At 38.0% G+C, this 22,079-nt stretch overlaps 2 protein-coding genes across 2 annotated transcripts; one reads left to right on the forward strand and one right to left on the reverse strand.

The window, feature by feature from the left end:
• LOC109850277 lies at window positions 7-10,412 on the forward strand. The gene is made up of 10 exons (XM_020420254.1): window positions 7-124; window positions 198-340; window positions 428-514; window positions 1,859-1,960; window positions 2,318-2,562; window positions 2,811-2,888; window positions 3,878-4,035; window positions 4,137-4,275; window positions 10,139-10,207; window positions 10,291-10,412. The coding sequence occupies exons 2-10, from the start codon at window positions 202-204 to the stop codon at window positions 10,384-10,386; spliced, it is 1,113 nt and encodes a 370-aa protein (XP_020275843.1). The 5' UTR covers window positions 7-124; window positions 198-201; the 3' UTR covers window positions 10,387-10,412.
• On the reverse strand, window positions 12,292-18,941 carry LOC109850276 (protein NRT1/ PTR FAMILY 2.11-like). Its single transcript, XM_020420253.1, has 4 exons — window positions 18,694-18,941; window positions 18,392-18,609; window positions 14,106-14,659; window positions 12,292-13,372 (listed from the first exon to the last, which is right to left on the reverse strand). The coding sequence occupies exons 1-4, from the start codon at window positions 18,794-18,796 to the stop codon at window positions 12,496-12,498; spliced, it is 1,752 nt and encodes a 583-aa protein (XP_020275842.1). The 5' UTR covers window positions 18,797-18,941; the 3' UTR covers window positions 12,292-12,495.

Below are 22,079 nucleotides of genomic sequence, written 5' to 3' on the forward strand. Positions count from 1 at the left end.
CGATCGCAAGAGAAGGGGGTTGGTTTGCGTTTGGATGGGATTTGGAGGTGGAAGAAGAGGGGGGAGATGATGGAATCTCTCAGCTGAGGTCTCCAAATGGTTCTTGGCAGAGGGAGGGTTCAACGTGAGTGGGTTCTCGAAATATCTTTTTTAGTTTCATGTTTCTTGCTTATTGATGTCTTGCATGTTTTGCTAAGGGAAATGGAGGCCGAGGAGGAAGTGGTTGGGGTTGAGGGGATACTGAGTGGGTTGGAGAGGGAGAGGAACTTGTTTTATGGTTTGGGTTCTTCGGAGAAGCGAGTTAATGGGAAAGCATCGTGGAAGGATGGAGGGGATGATGGTGAGTTCCCCCCTTTTTGTGAAGTTTTGATTTTGTATGTTTGTTAAAGTTTGCAACTTTTTGATGATTGCATATTTGCATAACTAGTTTGTTACTGTGCCACGCACACGAATTCGAGAGAGATATGGCTGGCTGGAAGCTGGTTTGGAAAAGAGAAAAGAGGAGAGATAGAAGGTGAAATGATATATTAATGAGATCATAGATAAATTTTGATACGATTGATAATGAGATGATAATGCAAGACCTGGGACAGGTGAAAGTACAGAGTTAATTGTAGAAAACACAGATATTATTTCCATAAATATAACTGTTGGGGAAATTACCCACTAAAACAGAGAATAGAACAATCACAAACACAATATTTACGTGGTTCGATCAAATTGATCTACGTCCACGGCAAGAGGGTGTATCACTATATTTCTTTCTCAACATACAACACTCATACAAAATATTGAGAGCTCATAGATTTCGTTGTATGGCTTTCTCTCTGTTTATCTCTCAATCACTTTCTGCTGGTTTTGAGTGCATATGAAATGAAGAGAGGGGAGGAGTTTTATAGCCTTCAATTCCTTCAATCCAGCTTCCAATCACGCCTTCAATTCTCTCCTGTCACCATCCTTCTTCATTTGTCATTACTAGGCTACATCTTTTCTTTCTTTTGTCAAAAGAAGTTGCCACCGAATACATGCATCCACCTTTGTCTTCATAGGTCAACAAATGTGGCCATAAAATTGCCACTGATCACATGCATCCACCCTTGTCTTCATAGGTCAACAAGTGCGGCCATAAACATAACAATAACAATAAAGGCTAAAACAAGTGTCACTTGTTATTCTTGCAATCACTGACAATTGTTTTAGTATATAGCAACCGATTGCAACTTTTTTGGCATGATACTGATATGATATCAGTTTCCTGCTAGTTTTAGTTTTGGTCAGTGATTATATTGCTTTAAACAAGAACAAGGTCACTGTATTTATAATTTATATCAATAGTTTAAGACATGCTTCTACTTCGTCTACTCCTCCAGTAGAATTGAAGATCTATCGAATGATTTAGAAATTAACAGGAACTTTACTGGTTTGGCATGTTATCTGAAATGTGGATTTATTATTTGCACATTGATCGATACCTTCTCTAATATAGAAATAACAAAAGTCTAATTTCTCATAGACTTTCTAATGGCTCTCTCTGTTTAAATCCTTGCAAAACTATGCCCCCAAACCTAGTATGATTTATGCCCCAAACCTAGTATGATTTATCTTGTTGTGCATGTAATACCAAGTTCTAGTTTTCAGTATCCTTAAACTCATTGTGGATGCATAAAAATCTCTGAACTTATGTTGATTGTACTATTTTTTACATGTTTTATTATATTTTCCCCTCCTTTTCCACTTATAATTCCTCTTAACTAACATTGAGTTCTGATTACAAATATAAAGGCAGTTAGCTGCATTGATAGAAGTAGCATGCCAATATCATTAGGCATTGATGAACAGTTGTTTCTGAAATTTGAAGGTGCTCATTCTGAGGAACGAATTTCAGAGGATTACCGTGGCACAAGTACAATGCCCATCTGTAGCTTTCAGAGGGATGGCAATCCTGAAACAGAGTTTGAGGGTAGTGTATTTGTAAACTGTCTTTGAACATTCAAAATTTGTTGGTACGATTTTGATTTTTTCTCATATTAGATCCTAAATCTTTCATATTTTGTTATTATTCCCCCAAATCTTCCAAGTCCTTCTGATTGTTCCAAATTACACCACCTAGTTAGTTCTAGCTGCAGTTGTGTATCATTTTTGTTATATTTTTCTGTTTGGAAGCTGGAAAGAGTTTAATTTAAAATTGAAAGGATTTCAGGATGCAGATAGAAAATATAAGATTTGGAATTCTAATATCAAAATATAAAGCTTTCAGGACAGCCTATAACTTTTCTTCTAAGTGTACTTTTGTTTATAATGTTTTCTATTGGTGCAGCAGCTGAGTTTGTTCCAAATGAAGAGGGGAATGGTAATCATAACTTCAATGATAATATTTCTGTGGAAGGCAAGGAAGTAACTCAGAGTGGGAGTAAATTTGGTGAGGAAAGCAGAGACACATGCAGTGATACTGAGGAAATTTGCCAGAATCAGATGCATCTTCATCTAAAGCACTTAGAGTCTGAGCTTACCTCTGCACTTCACTTACTTCGATCGAGATCTAAAGGCTCTGATTCATATAAGGTATGACATATAATTGATTATATTTAGTGTTTATGAAGCTGAATTAATCTTCCACACTATATTTGTTTTTGCAGCGCTGTTGATTGTGATACATTTTCTCGTTATCAATGTGAAAGTGTACCTTGCCTCGCATATGCTTATAATCTTTTTCTGAAAACCTTTGACTACTTATTCAAGTTAGGACGTGATGCAACCTTTAGATTAAAAGATAAATATTTTGTAATAACTTAATATTGGTTTAAATTCAGGAGATGCCATCTGCTCTCTCTCTTATTTTGTTGTGGATAGCAAAGGGGGGAAGATGGATGACCACTATTATAACCCAGGTGGTGGTATACACTTTAGTGTAAATACAAAATTTTAAGTTTTTCTCTAATGAGGTTTTCACAAAATTACTAGAAACTAGAACTGAACTATAGTGGGAACGACTACTTATTTCTATATTGAGTTTTAATTTATCGTTTAGAGAATTATCAAAAAATGCCAAGGATTGAAGTGCTGACCATGTTGTATTGGATTTGGAACCCACTGACTTGATTCAGTTGGAATCAGCCAATACCACTGATATTGGGTACTATCACAGATACATGAGGAATGTGGGGTTTGATGTACCAAGGTGTTGATTTCCTTGTATTATGTTGGAAATAATACCAAAAAATAAAAGAGAAGAAAATAAATAAAAGGGGCTTGTGATCAAAGCTGTACTTGCATTCAAAGTATCAATGCGGCCTGAACTTTTGTCACCAATACCAGTCAATGAGAACTGTAACTGCGATTGTTATAAAAGTCTCATATCTTGGAAAATGCTAATATTATGAAGTGATTGAATGTTTTGTTAGATCCAATTTTCTCTAGCATCGTGAATTTGGTTTTGACTAATCTAGGGAACATAATTGTAACCGGCATTGAAGCCATTGGACCCTTTGGCCTGATTCATTTTTCCAATTAATATAATAAAAGTATTTTTTTTCTTGTTGGATTCTAATTATTTTTGTCTAAGGAATGTTATTTCATTTGGACCCTTTGGCCTATGTTGTGCCTTGGAAGAGAAAGATCCTAACTTGGAGATTAATCCCTTTTGAATTTGCCTTTTGACCGTGTCATATAATTATTCCCATGACGACCTAAAGTTTCTTTTTGTATTTCTGCCTGGACAAATAGACGATAACAGTTTTCACCTATAAAGTGCACATTGGATAATTGGTTAGATTAGATTTTCCACAATTCTCCTTTTAGATTTATTGGGCTGCTTTAGTTTATTACTATTCTTTATCAAAGAGATATAATACTTTCATGAGCTTTTCTTCTTTTATAGTCAATTGTCCAGGATCAAATAAGCTCATTGAAGGAGCTGCCTATGCTTTCTGATGAGTTGGAATTCAAGCAAGCTGAAATAATGAATGCCAAGGATAAACTACGGTCTCTATGCGCTAAATCGGTGATACAACAAGGAAAGATGACACATGCGATAATGTATGTTCTAAGATTCAATGTTTACAAAACCTATCATAATGGTGCTTTATCATTATTTTTACTGATTTTTCCTTTTTGGTTTTTTGGTTTGTTTTTTGTAGTGAAGCACGGAATGAGAGAAAGAAGAGGCTTGATGCTTCTTTGAAACATTTGCGCCTTCTTCGGTCAACGTGCATAATCTGGCGTGGTTTTGCTACAGAAGTTCATTTGGCTGGGTCTTTTGATGGTTGGACTAGTCAGGTTGGATCTCTTTGTCATTTTAGTCTTAAAGTAATTTGTTTTGTGATTCCACAATTTTCTTTTCATGCATAAGCTTTCATGAATGCTTTGTTATCACTTATCATAGAAGTTTCTAAATCGTGTTCCTAATTCATGATAGAAAATGAACTACAAAATGAACTACTTTTGCTGGTTAAACTAGTATATTTTGCTTCAATATGCTGACTAGATATGGGAACGATGTCAACTCTAATAATCTTTTTACATTCATTCTTACTTTTGTTGGTCTACACTGATTTTGTATACGTAAAAAACTAGAAACATAATCCATCATATAGCCGGACAACTGATCCCATGTGACTCGTTGGCTCATGTTGTTCTACCTTGTAATGAATATGATTAACATATCTATATCATCCGACTTCATGTAGACACTTTCATCATTAAGAGGAATAGGAGGTTTCTTTGTGGGTGCATGATTTTAATCTTGATTACCATAAATGTAGATCTAACAACTCCCAAGCAGGCCTTTTGAATGGGAAAAAAGCTGTAGTTGGCTGAAAAAAATATACCAACTAATAAAAGAAGGATGATGTCAGATTGAAATCCTAGCAGGAGATCTTGGTCAATCAGTTTTGGAGCTTCTTGACTTTAAGCCATGCTCCATACTGGTGCACACGGTAATGAGTAAAATGTAAATGATGGTTTTGGGTGTAAATTTGGGTTTTAATTGATACTGGGAGCTAGTGCCAATTAACGGCTAATAAATTGGTTAATCATGGGTCAGCCGATAGTTAACTTGGTGGTATAGGTGGGTCAGGATTCAGGAATCGGCTTCATGATGACATTTAAATGGGTCAGCTTGACAAGCTGCCAATACTGGTTCTTAGTCTTGTCCGCCACAAATCAGCTTGTTTATCGCCAGCAAGACTCATAACCAATAAACTATATTCCACCTTAAAAAAAGAAGATATTATATCCACTGTACTATTTCTTTTACCCAGACCTGATATAAAAACAGATTAGGTTACTAGTGGCTTAGCAGATGCCCTTCCCCTAAACTGTAAAGGGATTCTTTTTTCTTTTCTTTTTTCCCCGCATATTTGTTTCCCCTTCCTGTTCTTTGCCAGCAAGAGATGGTGTGCAGCAGTAACCTTTTGTTAATGAATAATGTCTAGTCTATTTTCAAAAAAATGGGATATTTAACTATGAGGGATAGGGATAAGGAGGGAGGGAATTAGTATGGAGTCTGCCCTATTTTGCCATTTCTAAAGGGTTCATGCTATGCATAATATGATTTCTGAAACAGAAGTTGTACTCTACCCAATCCCAAAGCTAAAAGAACGCTAACCAATTTGTCAATTGACACTGAAGTAAAAGTAGGTAAATACACTTCCAATCCCAAATCTACAAGTAGATAGTCGAACTAAACAAATTCTGATGGCAGGTTAGGTAATATTATCATCACAACATGATGCCTGTCGGTTCTGCAAAATGCAAATTAGGTTTTTGGTTTTTTTGTGTTGATCCAGTGTATCACTAGAGTTCTTTATCTTAACATACTCTTAATCTGACATGTAACTCTGTTGGTTGTTTTGTTGGCCCAATAAGTTGGCCCGTTACTCTAAATACCCAGCTCCCCCACTTGTGCCCTAGCCCCTCTCTTTTCTTCACCTACCCGATGGTTCTCACCCCCTCCTAAGTCTTCGTGATCTGATGGCCGCCGCTTGCTCCCATCCGTAGGTCGGCTCCCTCCTTCGTTTTCTTCCCTAGCTCCTCTCCCGTGTCGGCTGCCCCCTTCCCTATATATGGGTAATGGGTTGGTAGTAGCTCGGGAGAGGGAGGAAGAGGAAGAAGAGATAGAGAGGTGAAGATTTGAGCTTGAGCTCTCCTCTGATTTGTGTGATCTCTCTCTTTCTGTGAGTTTTGTGCTCCTGTGGGCTTTGTGCTCTCAACCCCTTTGTGCGATCCTCTTTGTGAGTGACGGTTGGAGGAGATCAGTGAACTCTCCCTTTGTGTTCTTGGTGGTGCACTGTGAGAGGAGAACGGGGACTGATTGTGCAGACCTCTGAGCCAAACAACAGCGACTGATCCTCACAGTGGTATCAGAGCGAGGTAGTGCCGTTGTGCTTCAAAACCGCGTCGATCGCCGCTGGTCGCTGCCGCTGGACACCGTCGGACCGCCGCCGGACCGCCGCCGGACCACCGCGTGGGCGTGGGTAAGGTCGGAGACCCTCTCGTAGGGGTTTCGCTCTGCTATATCATCGAGAAAACCCACTGTTACCTTTTCTTTTCTCCTTCGAATATGTTTTCGCTTCAGGAGCATGACAAGAAAAAAAATATCTTGCCTATGTTTTCTCTTCGTGAGTTAAGTCTGACCTTGTTTGAAATATCAGTAAAAATTCTGTATTTTTTTCCCGGCTATAGTTAGCATTTTTCTTTTTTGGAAAGTAGTTTCTGTTATTGTTTGTGCTCGTGTGAGAAGACCAAGAGGAGTGAAACAAGAACTTGTGTTCATCCGTTTCTTCTCATTGTTGGCTTAGTTTGCTTCACACGTTTGAGCAGATAATTTTACGAAATCAGAGAATTTGTTCATGTTTAGTTGCTTGTTTGTTTTTCTGTGGTATTGAAATTCTGCTGGCTAATTCAATATAGTATGAGTCAATATTGGTTATGGCTCCGTTCACGAAAAATTTGATTTTAACATTTGAGAAACAAAAAATTTAAATGCATTCTTTAATTCAACAGAAGTTCTTTTTAGGGCTGTTGGTCAGACTCTACCTAACTTCTGACAGAAGGAAAAGAGTCCTGAAATAACGAAAATTGCTTGTTAACCACAATTTATTGAATTATCTGACTCTTGATTAGAAAAAGTTGGAATTTGAAACTCTGCTAAAACCCTTTGGGATTAAACTTGAAAACTCTATACTGAACCTCTTTGACCCAGTAAAATGTTTTTGCCATTGAAAAAATTTTCAAATTTTAGAATTGGGATATGTCTAAGGTATTTGAGGAGGAACTCTAATGTTTTCACAAACATTATTCAGATTTAAGTTAACTGGGTTGATAAACATATAGACGGACTTATACTCCTATTGCCCTTCTAATGCTATTCCTGACTCATATATAGTGATTGCCGAAATTGCTATTTAAGTATGGTAGAGATGAGCGTTCCCTTGCATTGTGTCAATGGTCTTTAAGAGTAAGGAATTAGATTTAAACATGTCTGGGGAACAATAAAAATTCTGTATGAGGTTTTGCATGTTAGGGGTAAGGCTCAGAATTGGTCTAATAACCAAAATAAATGCTAGTAGATGGCGGAATCAAGTAGGAAATCAATTCGAAAATGCGAAATGGTTAGCATCGTAAGTTAGGAAAATGTTTATAACATGTCATGAAAACGGTCACTTTATTTAGAGGGATTTGTCCTAAACCTAGGAAAAATCAACAAATGATCAGACTATATGGCTGTTATGGAGGCGAAATAGTGAATTTTCGATGATTTATAATCTGTGGATATATTGCATATCTGAACTCTGTTTTATCTGATTCCTTGGTCAATCAGATTGTGTGGTAGACTTTCTGGTTGTACTTTTCATATGACTTCATTTAAAAATATGTTTTCAAACTACAAGAAAATAGAGAATGGCTTTGTCGTCAATGAGCAAATGAAAAGAATGTTAATAGTTTTTAGAACTGGTGATGTATGCTTTAGTTTTTCTTCTGGTTCTTGTGTTTACTTTTGAAGGATGTTTAGGGCATGTTCCTTGATTTATGTTTAACTTGATTTCTTTGTGCATCTCTAGAATGATGGTTTGAGAGGGAAAATGGGGTAAAGGGGTTATGAAAATTTCTAAAAAGGGATCTCTTGTTATGTATTTTGCCTGAAAAACAAAATTAATTGTTATGTTATGTCATGCTGGACCTGTGCTTGATTCTGTTAACTCTGTGATAAGAAGAGATGTACCCCTGTTTCATGAATTTCCTTGTTACTTTACCTGTCCCTATTCTGAAATATGATGCTCACAATGAGGTCGACAAATCGGCTTTAATCAACGCCGGAATACATCCTGATGAATAATTATTAAAATCAAGATTGGGTTATTCCTTAATGAGGTGGAGTTGATATGGCATGAGATAGATGCGATGCTATGATTTGATATTTTTTCTTCTTTGAACTCGATGACCGTTCCGTTTGTAGAGTCGGTTCCTTGTGGACTCGGCATGCTTTGTGTGTTGCGCTTTGTCGGCTATTAATCTGCTTGTGCTTTTTTTTTTGCTTTGTGCTTGGGTAATTTTCTCCCTTTGCTTTGTGTGTTGCCTTTATGGCCTATTAATCTGCTTTGTGCTTTTTGCTTTGTGCTTGAGTAATTTTCTCCTTTTGCTTTGTGTGTTGCCTTTGTGGCCTATTAACTTGCTTTGTGCTTGTTAGTAGCTTTGTGATTTTTTCCCTTTTGAACTCGATGACCGTTTGATAGAGTTCGGTCCTTTGTGGACTTGGTATGCTTGGTGATTTTACCCCGATCTTTGTGATCTGAGTTTACTTAGTGTATTCTCTTCCATTGCTTGTATCTTCTTTGTGATTATACAGGTAATAATTTGGCGATGATGAGTCCTGCAGTTCCGTGTTTTTTCCTTCTGTGCACTACCTTGGGCCAAAGGTGGAGATTGTTGGTTGTTTTGTTGGCCCAATAAGTTGGCCCGTTACTCTAAATACCCAGCTCCCCCACTTGTGCCCTAGCCCCTCTCTTTTCTTCACCTACCCGATGGTTCTCACCCCCTCCTAAGTCTTCGTGATCTGATGGCCGCCGCTTGCTCCCATCCGTAGGTCGGCTCCCTCCTTCGTTTTCTTCCCTAGCTCCTCTCCCGTGTCGGCTGCCCCCTTCCCTATATATGGGTAATGGGTTGGTAGTAGCTCGGGAGAGGGAGGAAGAGGAAGAAGAGATAGAGAGGTGAAGATTTGAGCTTGAGCTCTCCTCTGATTTGTGTGATCTCTCTCTTTCTGTGAGTTTTGTGCTCCTGTGGGCTTTGTGCTCTCAACCCCTTTGTGCGATCCTCTTTGTGAGTGACGGTTGGAGGAGATCAGTGAACTCTCCCTTTGTGTTCTTGGTGGTGCACTGTGAGAGAAGAACATGACTGATTGTGCAGACCTCTGAGCCAAACAACAGCGACTAGATCCTCAACAAACTCTATGTGGATGTGTATCCTGTGGAGAAGATGATATAATCTATGCATGCAGTGGATCGGCAGTCGATTTATCCCTTGATTCACATCTTTGAAACATTTTGCTTTAACAATTCCTGGTTAATTTAGCTAGATTGTGTGTGTTACTGTTTGCTGGAATTTTTTGTAATTACTAAATAATTATCATGTTATGGTGGTTTAATTTTTAATCCTGATTATAAAAAATTGTGTTTCTGTTCGGCTGTGAAGTCATAGGATCAAGTGCATATATAACAGTGTCTTAAAATAACAGAAAAATAAGGGGTGAGAAAAGAGTGATCCAAACTGCGAACTCTTCTTCTATCTTTAACTGTCAAATGAGAAGCTTCTTCCTAGTAATTTTTGCACTTGAGCTCTACTGTTCCTACTGAGCGAAATGCTTTCTGCAGGGATACTGACTACTGAGTACTGGATACCTCATCCTAAATAATACACTCCTCATTTCTATAAAAAAAATTTAAGTAACATGGAATTTTATTGTACTATTAGTATGGAGAGAGAGAGTGAACCATAAGGAGTAGGAGTATTTCACCTGCTGTCTATGAATTAGCTTACAGCTCATTGGTAACTTTTACATGTCTAGAATTCCTTTCTATATCCTTGTCTTAAATGCTGATAAGTGAGAGACTGCAAACTAAATCTTTTCATGATTGTTGTACAGAAAACAATGGAAAGATCAAGCTCAGGCATGTTTACGTTACACTTGAAGCTGTATCCTGGTCGATATGAGGTCGGAATTGTTCCATGTTGTTATGCAGATTGTTGAGCCTTCTCACACTATTTCCTTAAATGTTGTCTCCTAAAATGATGCAGATTAAGTTCATTGTTGATGGCGTGTGGATGATCGACCCGTTGAGGCCTACTGTATTCAACAACAGCTATGAAAACAACCTCCTCATCATCCCATGAGTGAAAAACTATAGATACGACAGATAGAATTTTGTATAGTAATCGTGAACCACAAGTAAGTTATTGAAATTCATTCCATTCATTCACACTGTTATCAATCCAGAATAAATCTAGTGCTAGAGCAATTTCTTCCTTTTTTTTCATGCCTTCTGTTACACTCTCTTATTCCCAACCAATTAAAAGCTGGTGTAATTAACATTAAGAGCTTCCTAAAGATTCTCATAAATATGTTTGAAGAAACATTAAATTTGTTTTGAACGCTCATATATATGTTATTGTCCAACTTTAGTCCATTTTTACAATGTTTGGGAGGAATTAGCAGATGTTCGGCAGCTGAGCATAGTGCCCATATGGCATGTGCAATCTCAAAAAAGATATGAACTGCAGTAATGCGATGTAGAGTCAGTAATAGTCATGCAACTATGGCTGGTCAACATAGTGAAATAAATGTTAATCATGGTCCTAACAGTAAGCTGTCCAAATCAGTTAAGTTTAACGTGTATAGAAATTCAACTAATATCTGCAAATTCGTGCCATTTATCAATTGGCTGTGGGGGTCCATAACTATCGTCACCTATGCATTTCATATTTTTTAAGAAAAACTATGCATTTAATATGTTACTTCAGTGCTCAGTAGGTGCTTCAAATGTTTTCCTAGCATTTCCTCTTGCTAGCATATGATGGTGTACTGCTGTGGGTTAAAATATCTATATATGTATACCTCCTATCCTTTTTCGGCGAGGTAAACTATATCATATTCTGTAATAGTTACCAATTTAATGCAAATTTGGGTATCATGTCTGCTGTGTGAAAGCACTTTAATTATCTGAAGCCAGTTAAAGTCCTCTTCCTGCTGAGATGCATATACTTCATGTGAGCTCTTGGCAGTGGTCAGAGGCTTATGAGCTTAGCTCGTGATCTTGAAGGCCATATCAAATACTCAGGTTCACTAAGGTTTCAATAGATAGGAGACAGTTGGATACGGGACTGACTCTGTTCAAACTGATAGGGACCCATTTCACAGGGGTCAAGTTCCCCCTTGCTTTTGTTCAATTTACTCTTCTACGAAAAATGGCAGCTAAACAAATTTTAATCGCTCATCCTCCCCTTTGTCCACGTGTGTGCCAATCAGTAATTGTTCCTTTTCGATGACCAACCATAGGACTTCATGATTGAGGAGATAAGGTATCTGTTCTAGTTCATACTCTTTCATATCGATAGAAGGTTGTAACATAGTACAACATAATATACTGTCGTGGTACAAGTCATGATCAATGAGACGTACTTAATAGTTAATACTATGATGAAAACAAGCCAGTTGCCTCCTTACTATGCCAACCATGGGACTACATTTAAGGCTTGAAATGATGTAGTTAAGTTTTTTTAGGAAAATACTGAGGTATTGCGTTCCATTAAAAAGAAATTAACAAAACAATAGGAAGAGATATGAACACGAAACATATATGGAGTCATGGACAAAGCCATGTATTTTTATTCTCAGTAAAGAGAAGAAACATGAAAATATAACTCTCAGGATAAGTCCTGTGAGAAAGCCCGAACCGAGTCTTCATGCAATGAGCAGAAGTTTAAATATTGATGTTAATTGGATCTAATTAACAGGAATAATATCCTAAATGATATGTGAATACGCCTCGATGGTTCGAACCTTTGATATTCCCTTCCCACTCTTAGGGTAGGCAAAATGTATCACAGTTAATAATGATATATTTGTGTCCTTCCTTGTATTTGAGCATCAGGGTAATCCTAATTTAATATCAGATCTCTAAAATCTTAATGTTTTTTAGTTAGCCAGCTGTGGACACTAAACCTAATTCTTTAACTATTGAATGAACATTTAGATATAACAACTTAAAAGCATCTTGCTTGCTGAAATGTAAACAAGAATATTGGTAACAATTATTTTAGATTTATTGGTGCTCACTAAAATAACTGTTACAACTCTCTTGGTGCAGTAAAATTGTATACCGCTGCCAAGAGATCCTGAATATACTACTACCATCAACTTTTGCAGTTACACAATAGCATATGTTTGTAATAGTTCTACGTCATTCTCCATTAGAAATCTTCAAATTTCCATGACAATTTACCTCAAACCAATGCATCATTGGTTTTCTTCTCCTCCAAAGAAATCTCCATCTCGGTATCCGAATTTTTATACCTATACCACCTAGCACAAGCGATGAAATACATGAAGTTCATCCCTCCAATAACCGCAATCAAGAAATAAAAGTAATCCAATCTCCCTTTATTCAAATCCTCATCCAACCAATTCCTCTTCCCATCTCCTCCAGTTGCTCTATGAATCACTGTAATAATCAAACCACTCAAATAATTCCCCGCAGCGCCGCCCAAAAACACCAAAGAACCCGCTCCACTTCTCATATTTTCAGGAAACTGCTTATAATAGAACTCAACCTGACCAATCATACTAAACCCTTCTGAAATTCCTATAATTGTAAGCTGAGGAACCAACCAAAGGCTCGACATAGACGAAATATCTCCACTTATTCTTGAATTGGCGAAACTCCTCCTTCTCTGTTCGACCAATGCAGCGACAATCATACCTATGATTGACATAAGTATACCGACCCCAATTCTCTGTAGCAATGTGATGCCGCCTCCTTTCTTGGTGACTCTCTGGAGTTTTGGAACTATGATTTGGTCATAAATTGGTATCCAGATTGAGAGAGCGAGCATGGAGAATACGGTGAACGAACCAGCTGGGATTTCAAAGCTGGTATTGAAAATATGTCTGTTGGATTGGAGAGCTGAGAAGACAACGTAGGACGAGTTTGTGAAAGTTGCAACAGAGTAGAGAATGCCTGCGGACCAAATGGGCATGATTCTTAGGAGGCATTTTACTTCTTCGACTTGTTGTAAAGTGCATAGGAGCCAGGGATTAGTGGCAGAGCCGTCGGGGTTGAGTTCGTCTGTTGTTGCTAGGATTGCGGCCTTTTCTATAAACCTGATGGATGAAATCAAGAAGACATGATTCAATTTGGGTTCTTGAATTACTATTACAATATTGATGTATACTTCAGAATGAGAAACATTGTAGAGAACGCGTCTGTCTACAAGTAAAGAAAGAGTCACCCTCACATAAATCTACTGACATTCATTTCCTTTTTCCTTTTTTAATTTTTTTAATTATAGATTAGCAGTACAACCAGTGCATATGCCGTGTAGAGTTAGTGGGATAGCATATATATGATACAGAACTGATGCATTTAGGTGCATTTAAAATTTTTAAATATGACAGAATCTGAGATACATATGCTGATGGTGTAACAACTTATGTAAATCCAATGTTCTAGTTTTACATAGGCATATGCATTGGTTATGATCTTCATACTTATTCTGTATCTGCTATGCAATATTTATCACAATTGATACACTAATTTTGTATATCAGTTATTAAGAAATAAATGGAGGATATGAGATGTCAATTGAAGTCAGAAACCAGCTACCAAGAGATAACAAGTTTCGTCCTGCTAATCACATGGGAGCAGATGGATCTCATGTCTTCTATTCCTTGATGGTTCATTTTGCTTAATAAGTCAGCTCACATCCTGAGTTCCTTATTGAGAAGTTATTGAAAAGTGATTGTTGATATCACATAAAATGTTGCAGATTCAATGTACACATTACTGTACAACGAGATGCACGTAATGACTTGATTTAGAGAAACTAAGCTTCACCTGAACTGGTCAGTTTTCGGAAGCTTGGAATTGAGAGAATTCTTGCATGGAGGATTAAAGAGCGAGCCCCGCGGATCATCAGGATATGCCAATCTCCTTTTCCTAATAGCAGCAACAAAAACCTGCGCAATGCTGGTAAACGGACTCCCCTCGGGCTTCACCCTGACATAAATCCTCGTCCCGACGAAAAACACCGCGCAAGAAAAGAACATGAGCACAGTCGGAATCGCCAACCCCAATGTCCAACTAACATCAGTCTGAACATAGATTATCACTGTGGCAGAGATCATCATGGCGAAGGTGAAGGTGAAGTAATACCAGTTGAAGAAGCTGGCGATGCCTTTTCGACCGGAGTCGGTTTTGGGATCGAATTGGTCGGCGCCGAAGGCGAGGTTGCAGGGTCGGATGCCACCAGCGCCGATGATTAGGAAGAGGAAGGAGGAGAGGATGACGGCTAGTTGGGTGCGTGTTGGGGTGAGGCAATGTTGACCATTATGGCATTGTGGAGGATGGAGTGACGATATTGCCGCAGTGAGAGTGAGAATGAGCATTCCCTATAAGGAAAAATTAGTATCACCATAAATCTAACTCGGCTGGTTTGCACTATAAATATAGTAGTTAATTTTTGAGACTAATGTTCTATTAATCCGTGAATGGTATTTTGTGCGAGTATTTTGATATAATATCTAATGATAAAAATGAGCCAATACAGAAGGAAAAAACAGCGGAATTACAAAATGTACAGTTGAAGAACACAAATCGAATGAAGGGTTGAATGGAACAGATCAGGATGCACTTCATCCGTCTTATATATGTTCCCTATTTTCAATCATTTCTAATAGGTTTGCAATTGAATAAGAAAGAAATGAAAACTGAAATCATCTTTTAATTTTCGTCCACGTTCTATTTACATGGATGCTTGAAAACTTTGTTCGGGTATATAACACATAGTTAAATAGCATTTAAATATCTTATAGTTTCACTCTTTTAACACTTATATACCCTCAGTTGTATTTCATGCCGTTTATATACCCTCAGTTCTTCAAAAATGGCACATTAATACCCATTGTTTTGCAAACATGAAAATTTTGATCCAAAAGTTCTCATATAACATTCATATGTTAATTTTAGAATTTTTTAACTATTAATATTTGTTAAATCATTATTAAATCTACCCATATTCTTATTTAAATGTATACTGATTCTATTTTAAAAATAGAATTTGGAAAGTTTTAATAATAAATTCTACAAACTTAATAGACAAAAAGTTATAAACTTAGCATATAAATGTTATATGAGAACTTCTGACAAAAATTTCCACGTTTGCAAAACAAATGGTATTAATGTGGTAATTTTGAACAATTCAGAATAGATAAATGCTAGGAAGTACAACTAAGGATATATAAGTGCTACGGGAATGAAACTTTAACGTATTTAAGTGCTATTTAGCCTTACGCATAACTCATTGATATTTTCAATACCACATATAAGTCTTAACTCGTTTATTAGTATCTACCAAATAAGTAAATTATGGATAACTCTCTTCTCGTTTATATAAGAAAAAGTATATTTTACCCCTATGCATGTCAAGATTTCAAAAAAAATCCATATATGTCCTTAACAATTTATTTTATATTGAAATTAGTTAGAAGGAAAACATTAGAAAGATTTCAAAACAGTCTAATTACCGCCCACTAGTTGATAAACACAGATTCTAGTAGCAAGATATTTTATATCAATTTTGACAATAATTTCTTAAAAATCTATTCATATTACTATTGATTATTAAGATGTTGAAAAAAAAAATTTACGTTGTAGGCTGTCAAAAAATTATTGTAGATAGCTAGTCCTCACAATACACTGATGATGAAAGTTACAATCTAACGACTTTCATGAAAACAAACGAGAGTTACAAATTGACGACTCTCACATCTTAAAAAGCCAAATGCAGGGGTTACAAGATGACGATCCTTACAAAATTCGAAAGAAGGAGATTACAATTGACGATCTCTTCAAGGCCAAACGCGAGGGTCCACCCTCTTGTTCTCAATTCCAAACGCGAGGGCTCACCCTCACGTTCCAAACTCCAAATGCGAGGCTCACCATTGCGTTCCAAACTCCAAATGCGGGGCTCACTTTCGCGTTTCAAAAGCCAAACGCGAGGGTCCACCCCTGCGTATTGAAACTAGAACGCGGACGTCGCGTTTGACCGTTTCAAATTACTTGAAAGGTCTTCCACTTAATGGGGCGATTAAGCCCCTATTATGGAGCAAATTAAGGGGTCAGTTACACCCCTTAAACCCTATAAGTAGTTAGTTTTACAGTTAAAAAAGGGCTGGAGTTTTTGAGCTTTTGGTTGGAGCTTTTAGGTCATTTGGCTTCCCTTTTTGAACCATCTTTGGAGCTATATTTGAGATCAGCTATTATAGAGGAAAGCCATTGGCTTATTTCGGTAAAAAAGATTGAATTTCCTTTCTAAAATTAACTCTCTCACAAAGTTTTAAACTCGTTTAGAGTTCTAAACTTGCTTTACAAGTTCCTCCAAGACGCTAAGTCAAGAGGCGGAGACAAACTTCCACGAAGTGAAGTGTTCGGATTGTCAACGAGATACAAGAATCGAACTCCCATCGCCACCAAGAAGAACCCAGTATTAAACAAAGGAAAAGATCCTCGTCGATTTTTCTCTCTTTTGTAACTCGGGAAACCGATAAGAAAATTGTAATTTCTTTTTCTAAGTCAGTTAGAGAGATATTACTTTGAGAGATTGTATTCATTCTTTTTCTAAGTCAGTTAGGAAGATTAATACTAATTTATTTCTTAGTTTTCTTACAACTGTTCCTGCAAACATACACATAAGTCTACTATGTGATACATGCGCACTAGGGGTGAGCATAGTTCGGTTCAAACCGAACAAACAGACCGAACGACCGAAATTTAACAATTCGGTTCGGTTTTTATTAGAGTTCGGGTCTGGTCGGGTTGAAGTATTTTCAACCCGAACCGACCGAATCGACCGAATTGTATTACCTATTCTAATTACTATTTATATCCGCTTAAACCCGACCCATTATAGTTCATATAGAGTTACTTCTCTGCAGCTTGATAAATTTTTCTCTCATGGACTTGATAGCGATAAAATACCCCAACAATAGTATCCTCTCCAATTCTACGGCTTTTCATTATCTCTAGTTCTCTATCCCTCTCTATTACATATTCGCTTCTTCTATTTTGGACCAATCTACTTTTGAGGTAAGAAACTTAAACTATAATGTTGATTCTAACATTTTCCTGATTTTTCTCCTCGATTGATATATTTTTGGATCAAACTTCTCTTTGGATCAAACTTATAATTTTATGGAAACTATACCCAACATCGAAGTTATTACATATTTTTTTATATACTTTGTCTATCAAATTGAGATCACTTTAATTCTTTATGTAAGTTTTCTCTAAAAAAATTATGTAATCTTTGATAGGAATAAGATTTTGATTTCTACATTTAATATTCAGTAGCATTTAATAGTTTATGAATTTTAATAACTTGAAGTGTAAGAAATTTCTTTCTTCGTCAATAGATTAGAGGTGAAATTGAATTTGGACATAAAATTCGTACCTAAGTAAAAACCGAACAAACCGACCTGAATCGAACCGAACCGACTTAAATCGGTTCGCTTCGATTTTGAATGATAGGCAGTTCGGTTCAGGTTGGCCAAATTTAGTCAAAAACCGAACCGACCGACCGATTTCACAGCGCTAACCTGCACTAGAGGACTGGCAGTGAAATTATCCAAAGTTTGTATGATGACTTAACCTGTGGCTAAGAACCGTGCCTTATCTTGTAGATAAGGCGTACGTACACATTTGAGGGCTATAACTTCTTGCCCATTAGGACATGACACGCGTGTTTGGTTTACTCTCTCTCTCTCTCTCTCTCTCTCTCTCTCTCTCTCTCTCTCTCTCTCATCTCTCTCTCTCTCTCTCTCTCTCTCTCTCTCTCTCTCTCTCTCTCTCATGCTCTCCATGTTCTTCTCCTAGCGTCACTGCATGACCATTCCCGTAACTAACTATTCAACACGGGCATTATGTTCCCTTCCTCCTCTCCAACTGCTCCCCCTCTCTAAAACTTGAAATAATTCAATAAAAATAGGGATATTAATAGCAATTACCATATTTATCTTATAGTTAACAATAAAACGTATATTATTACTAACCAACCAACGAATTTAGGTAACTATCTATACCAAATCCATATACAGCAAATCAGACAGTACTACGTACGTACGTACCAAGAGAGACGACACTGAGGCAACCCCCAGGGTCCAATATCGCCCGAAGAACGTGTCAGATAGGAACGCCCCGAAAACCGGTGCCAAGTTAGTAGTCCCGTTGAAAACCTGGAGCAGCGTCGTCGCGGTCACGCTCTGCATATGAAACACCGTCGTGAGGTACACCAGCAGGTTCGACGACGTCCCCAGCGTCCCCAGCTTCTCAAACGTCTCGTTTCCTGCACAACAAAATCGATCGAGTTCTCGAAAAATCAAGTCATATACATAATGCACGTAACGTAGTGTAGGATGTAAACGTTTACCTATAACGTACGGCATGGCTTTCCAGCCCCTGTATTTGATGGATGGCTCTTCGACTTCTTCCTTCATGATTTGCGTCTTCTCTGCTTCAGTCTTCTCTGTCATTTTTTTCTCCTCCTCCTTAATTTGGAAGATGCTCTCTGCTTGTTTATTTACGTGAAGTAGGACGTGTACATCTTTGTTGAAGGGTGAGTGCCTAGAGCATCTTGTATTAATAAGGAGTCGAGTGGCCAGTTGAGATTTTGAATCCTCTACTTATTTTAGAATTAGTCGTGGGCAACTGCATGTTGTTTTCATCTCAGCTACACAAAACAAAGATATGGTCCCTACGTGTGTCACATCTAATTTTATGAGGTTTAATTAATAGCTACCTACGATGGAAAATTAAGTCAATGCCGACCAATTTATTGGGGTTAAAGTGATAAAAAAGGGGTGTTTTTCCTTTTAGACCCATTTGTTTACTCCCATTTATCTTTAAACTCAAGTACTATTATTTGTATCTTTAAGCCCAATTCATCTTTTGTATTTATCTTTAAATCCAATCTTCAAAATACTATATTTTCACCATTTGTTTTTATATTTTGGAGATTGGGTTTAAAGATAAATATAAAAGGTGAATTGGGCTTAAAGATAGAAATAATAGTACTTGAGTTTAAAGATAAATGGGAGTAAACAAATGGGTCTAAAAGCAAAAACCCCTAAAAAAAGTAATCATGCTCAGTGCAGGAGAAATTGCTTTTTCACTTGTCGTTTGTGAAAACGAATCCGTTTATCATTTTTCTAAAGAAAAATGTCTTAAATACCTAAAATATGAGATCAAAGGAGGGGACATGTGAGGTGTCACCTCCCTATTGCATAATGACACTAGTAAAAAAATAGGCATCCTTGACGGGCTTTTCTGTCAGGGATGCCAAATTTCCCGTCAGGGATACGTATCCTTGACGGCTTCCCGTCAAGGATACGCCGTCAGAAAAAGTCCCGTCAGGGAAGAAACATCCCTGACGGGACGCCGTCAGTAATAAGCATTACTAACGGCATCTTCCCTGACGACAAGAGTCGTCAGGGATGTTGAAATATCCCTGACGGCATGCCCGTCGGGGATGTGTATAACATCCCTGACGGCATGCCGTCAGGAATGTTTATCGCTGACGGCATGCATGCCCGTCAGGGATGTTATATAATCACCAAAAAAATTATGCTGATTTTATGCAAAACTTTCTGTATACAATCCTTGCACTACATCCATACACTACAGTTACCAAAGACGCCTTCATTTGTGGATAGTAAACCTCGATCAAAAGTTCATCTTCTTCATAGGCAATCAACAGTTACCAATTAATTTCATCCTCTTCATAGGCAATCAACAGTTAACAATCCTTGCACTACATACATACATTACAGTTACCAAAGATGCACAATTTCATCCTCTTCATAGGCAATCAACAGTTACCAATTAATTTAACCCAGTTACTAAACCTTACGATCAAAAGTTTTAATTGTGGATAATAAATCTATCTGGGAACAAAAATGTCTAAATTCACCAAATTCCATTCAAATTCTTCCCAATTAAAACTATATTAACATTCTAAATCACAAACAAGAAGGTGGTTGACGTCGGGAGGGAGGAGCTCGCTGATCGGGGGGATTGGAGCTCAGGGATGATGGCGGGTCTGATGGAGGGTTGAGGCAGGAAGTGAGGGCGGTAAGGATCTGGTGTCAGGTTCAGGTGAGCAGGCCGACAGTTTGAGGTGATGCGGTCGTCGACGGGAAGATGGAGGAGATGGGTCGGCGTGGATTTGAAGAGGCGACGTCGAAGCGTGGCTGGGGGCGGTGGAAGAGGAGTTCAGGAGTGAGCTGGGAGGCGGATTTGGGCGGTGGAGCTTGGGGCGGCGAGCTAGGGTGGGGGCGGAGCTTGGACTGCGGTGGGTGGAGGAGGTCGAAGGGGGTGGTGACGGAGCTCGAGGAGGCGAGCTCAGAGGGCGTGGTCGTCGATGAGGAGGCGATGAAGGTGCTGTTGGGCGGCGCTGTGGTGGTGACGACGACGTGTTGGGCGTGAGGCGAGGGAGTTCGACGAAGGCTCGACGAGGCGGAGTGGGCAAGATGGAGTTGGGTGTGGTGGCGCTAGGGCGTCGAATAGGGGAAGGCGGAGCTCTTGGAGAAGAGCTCGACTTGGAGATTTTGGGGGTTATTTATGGATGGGCGGGAGGGGATCCGTGGGAGGGGGGTTGGAGGTTTTTGAGCCGTTGATTTGGAGAAAGTGTGGACGGTCGGATCGGGCTTCTTCCTGCATCGCTGACGGGCTACCCGTCAGCGATATTCATGTCCCGTCAGCGATGTTTACATTGCTGATGGTATCGAAAAACTTGTGACGGCAACATCTCTGACGGTTAATCCCGTCAGCGATGTAAACATCGCTGATGGCATTCTCCCGTTAGTGATCGATGTTGCCGTCAGCGAAACCTATTTTTCCACTAGTGTGAGTCGGTCATCATACCAGCTCATTATGCAATAGGAGGGGGACACCACACATGTCCCCTTCTATGGTCCCATATTTTGGGTCCCTGTAGCAGCGTTCTTTTCTAAAATGAAAAACATACGGGCACCTATTTGCTATTTTGAATTTTTTTTATTAGATTATACAAATGGCTAAGATGAAAGAACCAAGGGAAAAACGTGCCCCTTGTTACTTTTTGCCAAACCTTAGTAGAGGTCCCTAAAGTGTTGCCTAAATATCATCTAGATCCTCTATGTTTTAAAGGTGTGAGTGGGAGTCCCTAAAGTATCGTTGTCGACAGCATAACCCATTTTATAATTAAATTTCCATTAACTCTCGCTGACATGGCAAGAAAAACTTATACTTTCACTGTTTTCCCCCTGCCGTGTCACTTGCACGTCAGTAAAAGGCAAGTGAAGTTACAAGTTTGTATGCCACGTGAACATGTGAGCAAGAGTTAAAGAAAGTTTGTGAAAAGGATCTAACAAGACTAATGACTGGAGGTAATATTAGAGACCAGTGAAAGACTAAAAAAACGTAGGATTTTAAAGGGTTTTGTTTCCCATAGAAACCACCTTTAAAATAGAATTGTTCTACATAAACTACATTTGATTTTCAATTTATACATAAACCACATTTAAAATGTTTTTTTTTTCAATCAACCACCTGGATTTGCTTTTAAGTCAAGTTTTTTTTTTCAATTTTTCTGTAATAATTATTTGTCAAATATATATCTAGTGTATTAGAAAAATAATTCTTAATGGATGTTAGGTGGGTTAAATTAAAGAAAAAAAATTAACTAGAAAGTGGGCTAAATGATTAATTGATGGTAACAAAGCATTTTAATTAAAGATGATTTAATTAAAGATGGTTTGTGTATAAATTAAAAATTCA

The sequence above is a fragment of the Asparagus officinalis genome, chromosome 7, assembly GCF_001876935.1.
Source record: "Asparagus officinalis chromosome 7, Aspof.V1, whole genome shotgun sequence".
Taxonomy (NCBI): Eukaryota; Viridiplantae; Streptophyta; class Magnoliopsida; order Asparagales; family Asparagaceae; genus Asparagus; species Asparagus officinalis.

Excerpts from the sequence above, each read along its gene's own strand:
- LOC109850277 (XM_020420254.1), top strand. The coding sequence starts at position 202 with ATGGAGGCCGAGGAGGAAGTGGTTGGGGTTGAGGGGATACTGAGTGGG. Across the intron at positions 2,563-2,810 it reads AAGGCTCTGATTCATATAAG|GAGATGCCATCTGCTCTCTC; the intron begins GTATGACATATA and ends GTTTAAATTCAG. Across the intron at positions 4,036-4,136 it reads AAGATGACACATGCGATAAT|TGAAGCACGGAATGAGAGAA; the intron begins GTATGTTCTAAG and ends TGTTTTTTGTAG.
- LOC109850276 (XM_020420253.1), bottom strand. The coding sequence starts at position 18,796 with ATGACAGAGAAGACTGAAGCAGAGAAGACGCAAATCATGAAGGAAGAA. Across the intron at positions 18,610-18,693 it reads AGCCATGCCGTACGTTATAG|GAAACGAGACGTTTGAGAAG; the intron begins GTAAACGTTTAC and ends TTTGTTGTGCAG. Across the intron at positions 13,373-14,105 it reads CCGAAAACTGACCAGTTCAG|GTTTATAGAAAAGGCCGCAA; the intron begins GTGAAGCTTAGT and ends TTCATCCATCAG.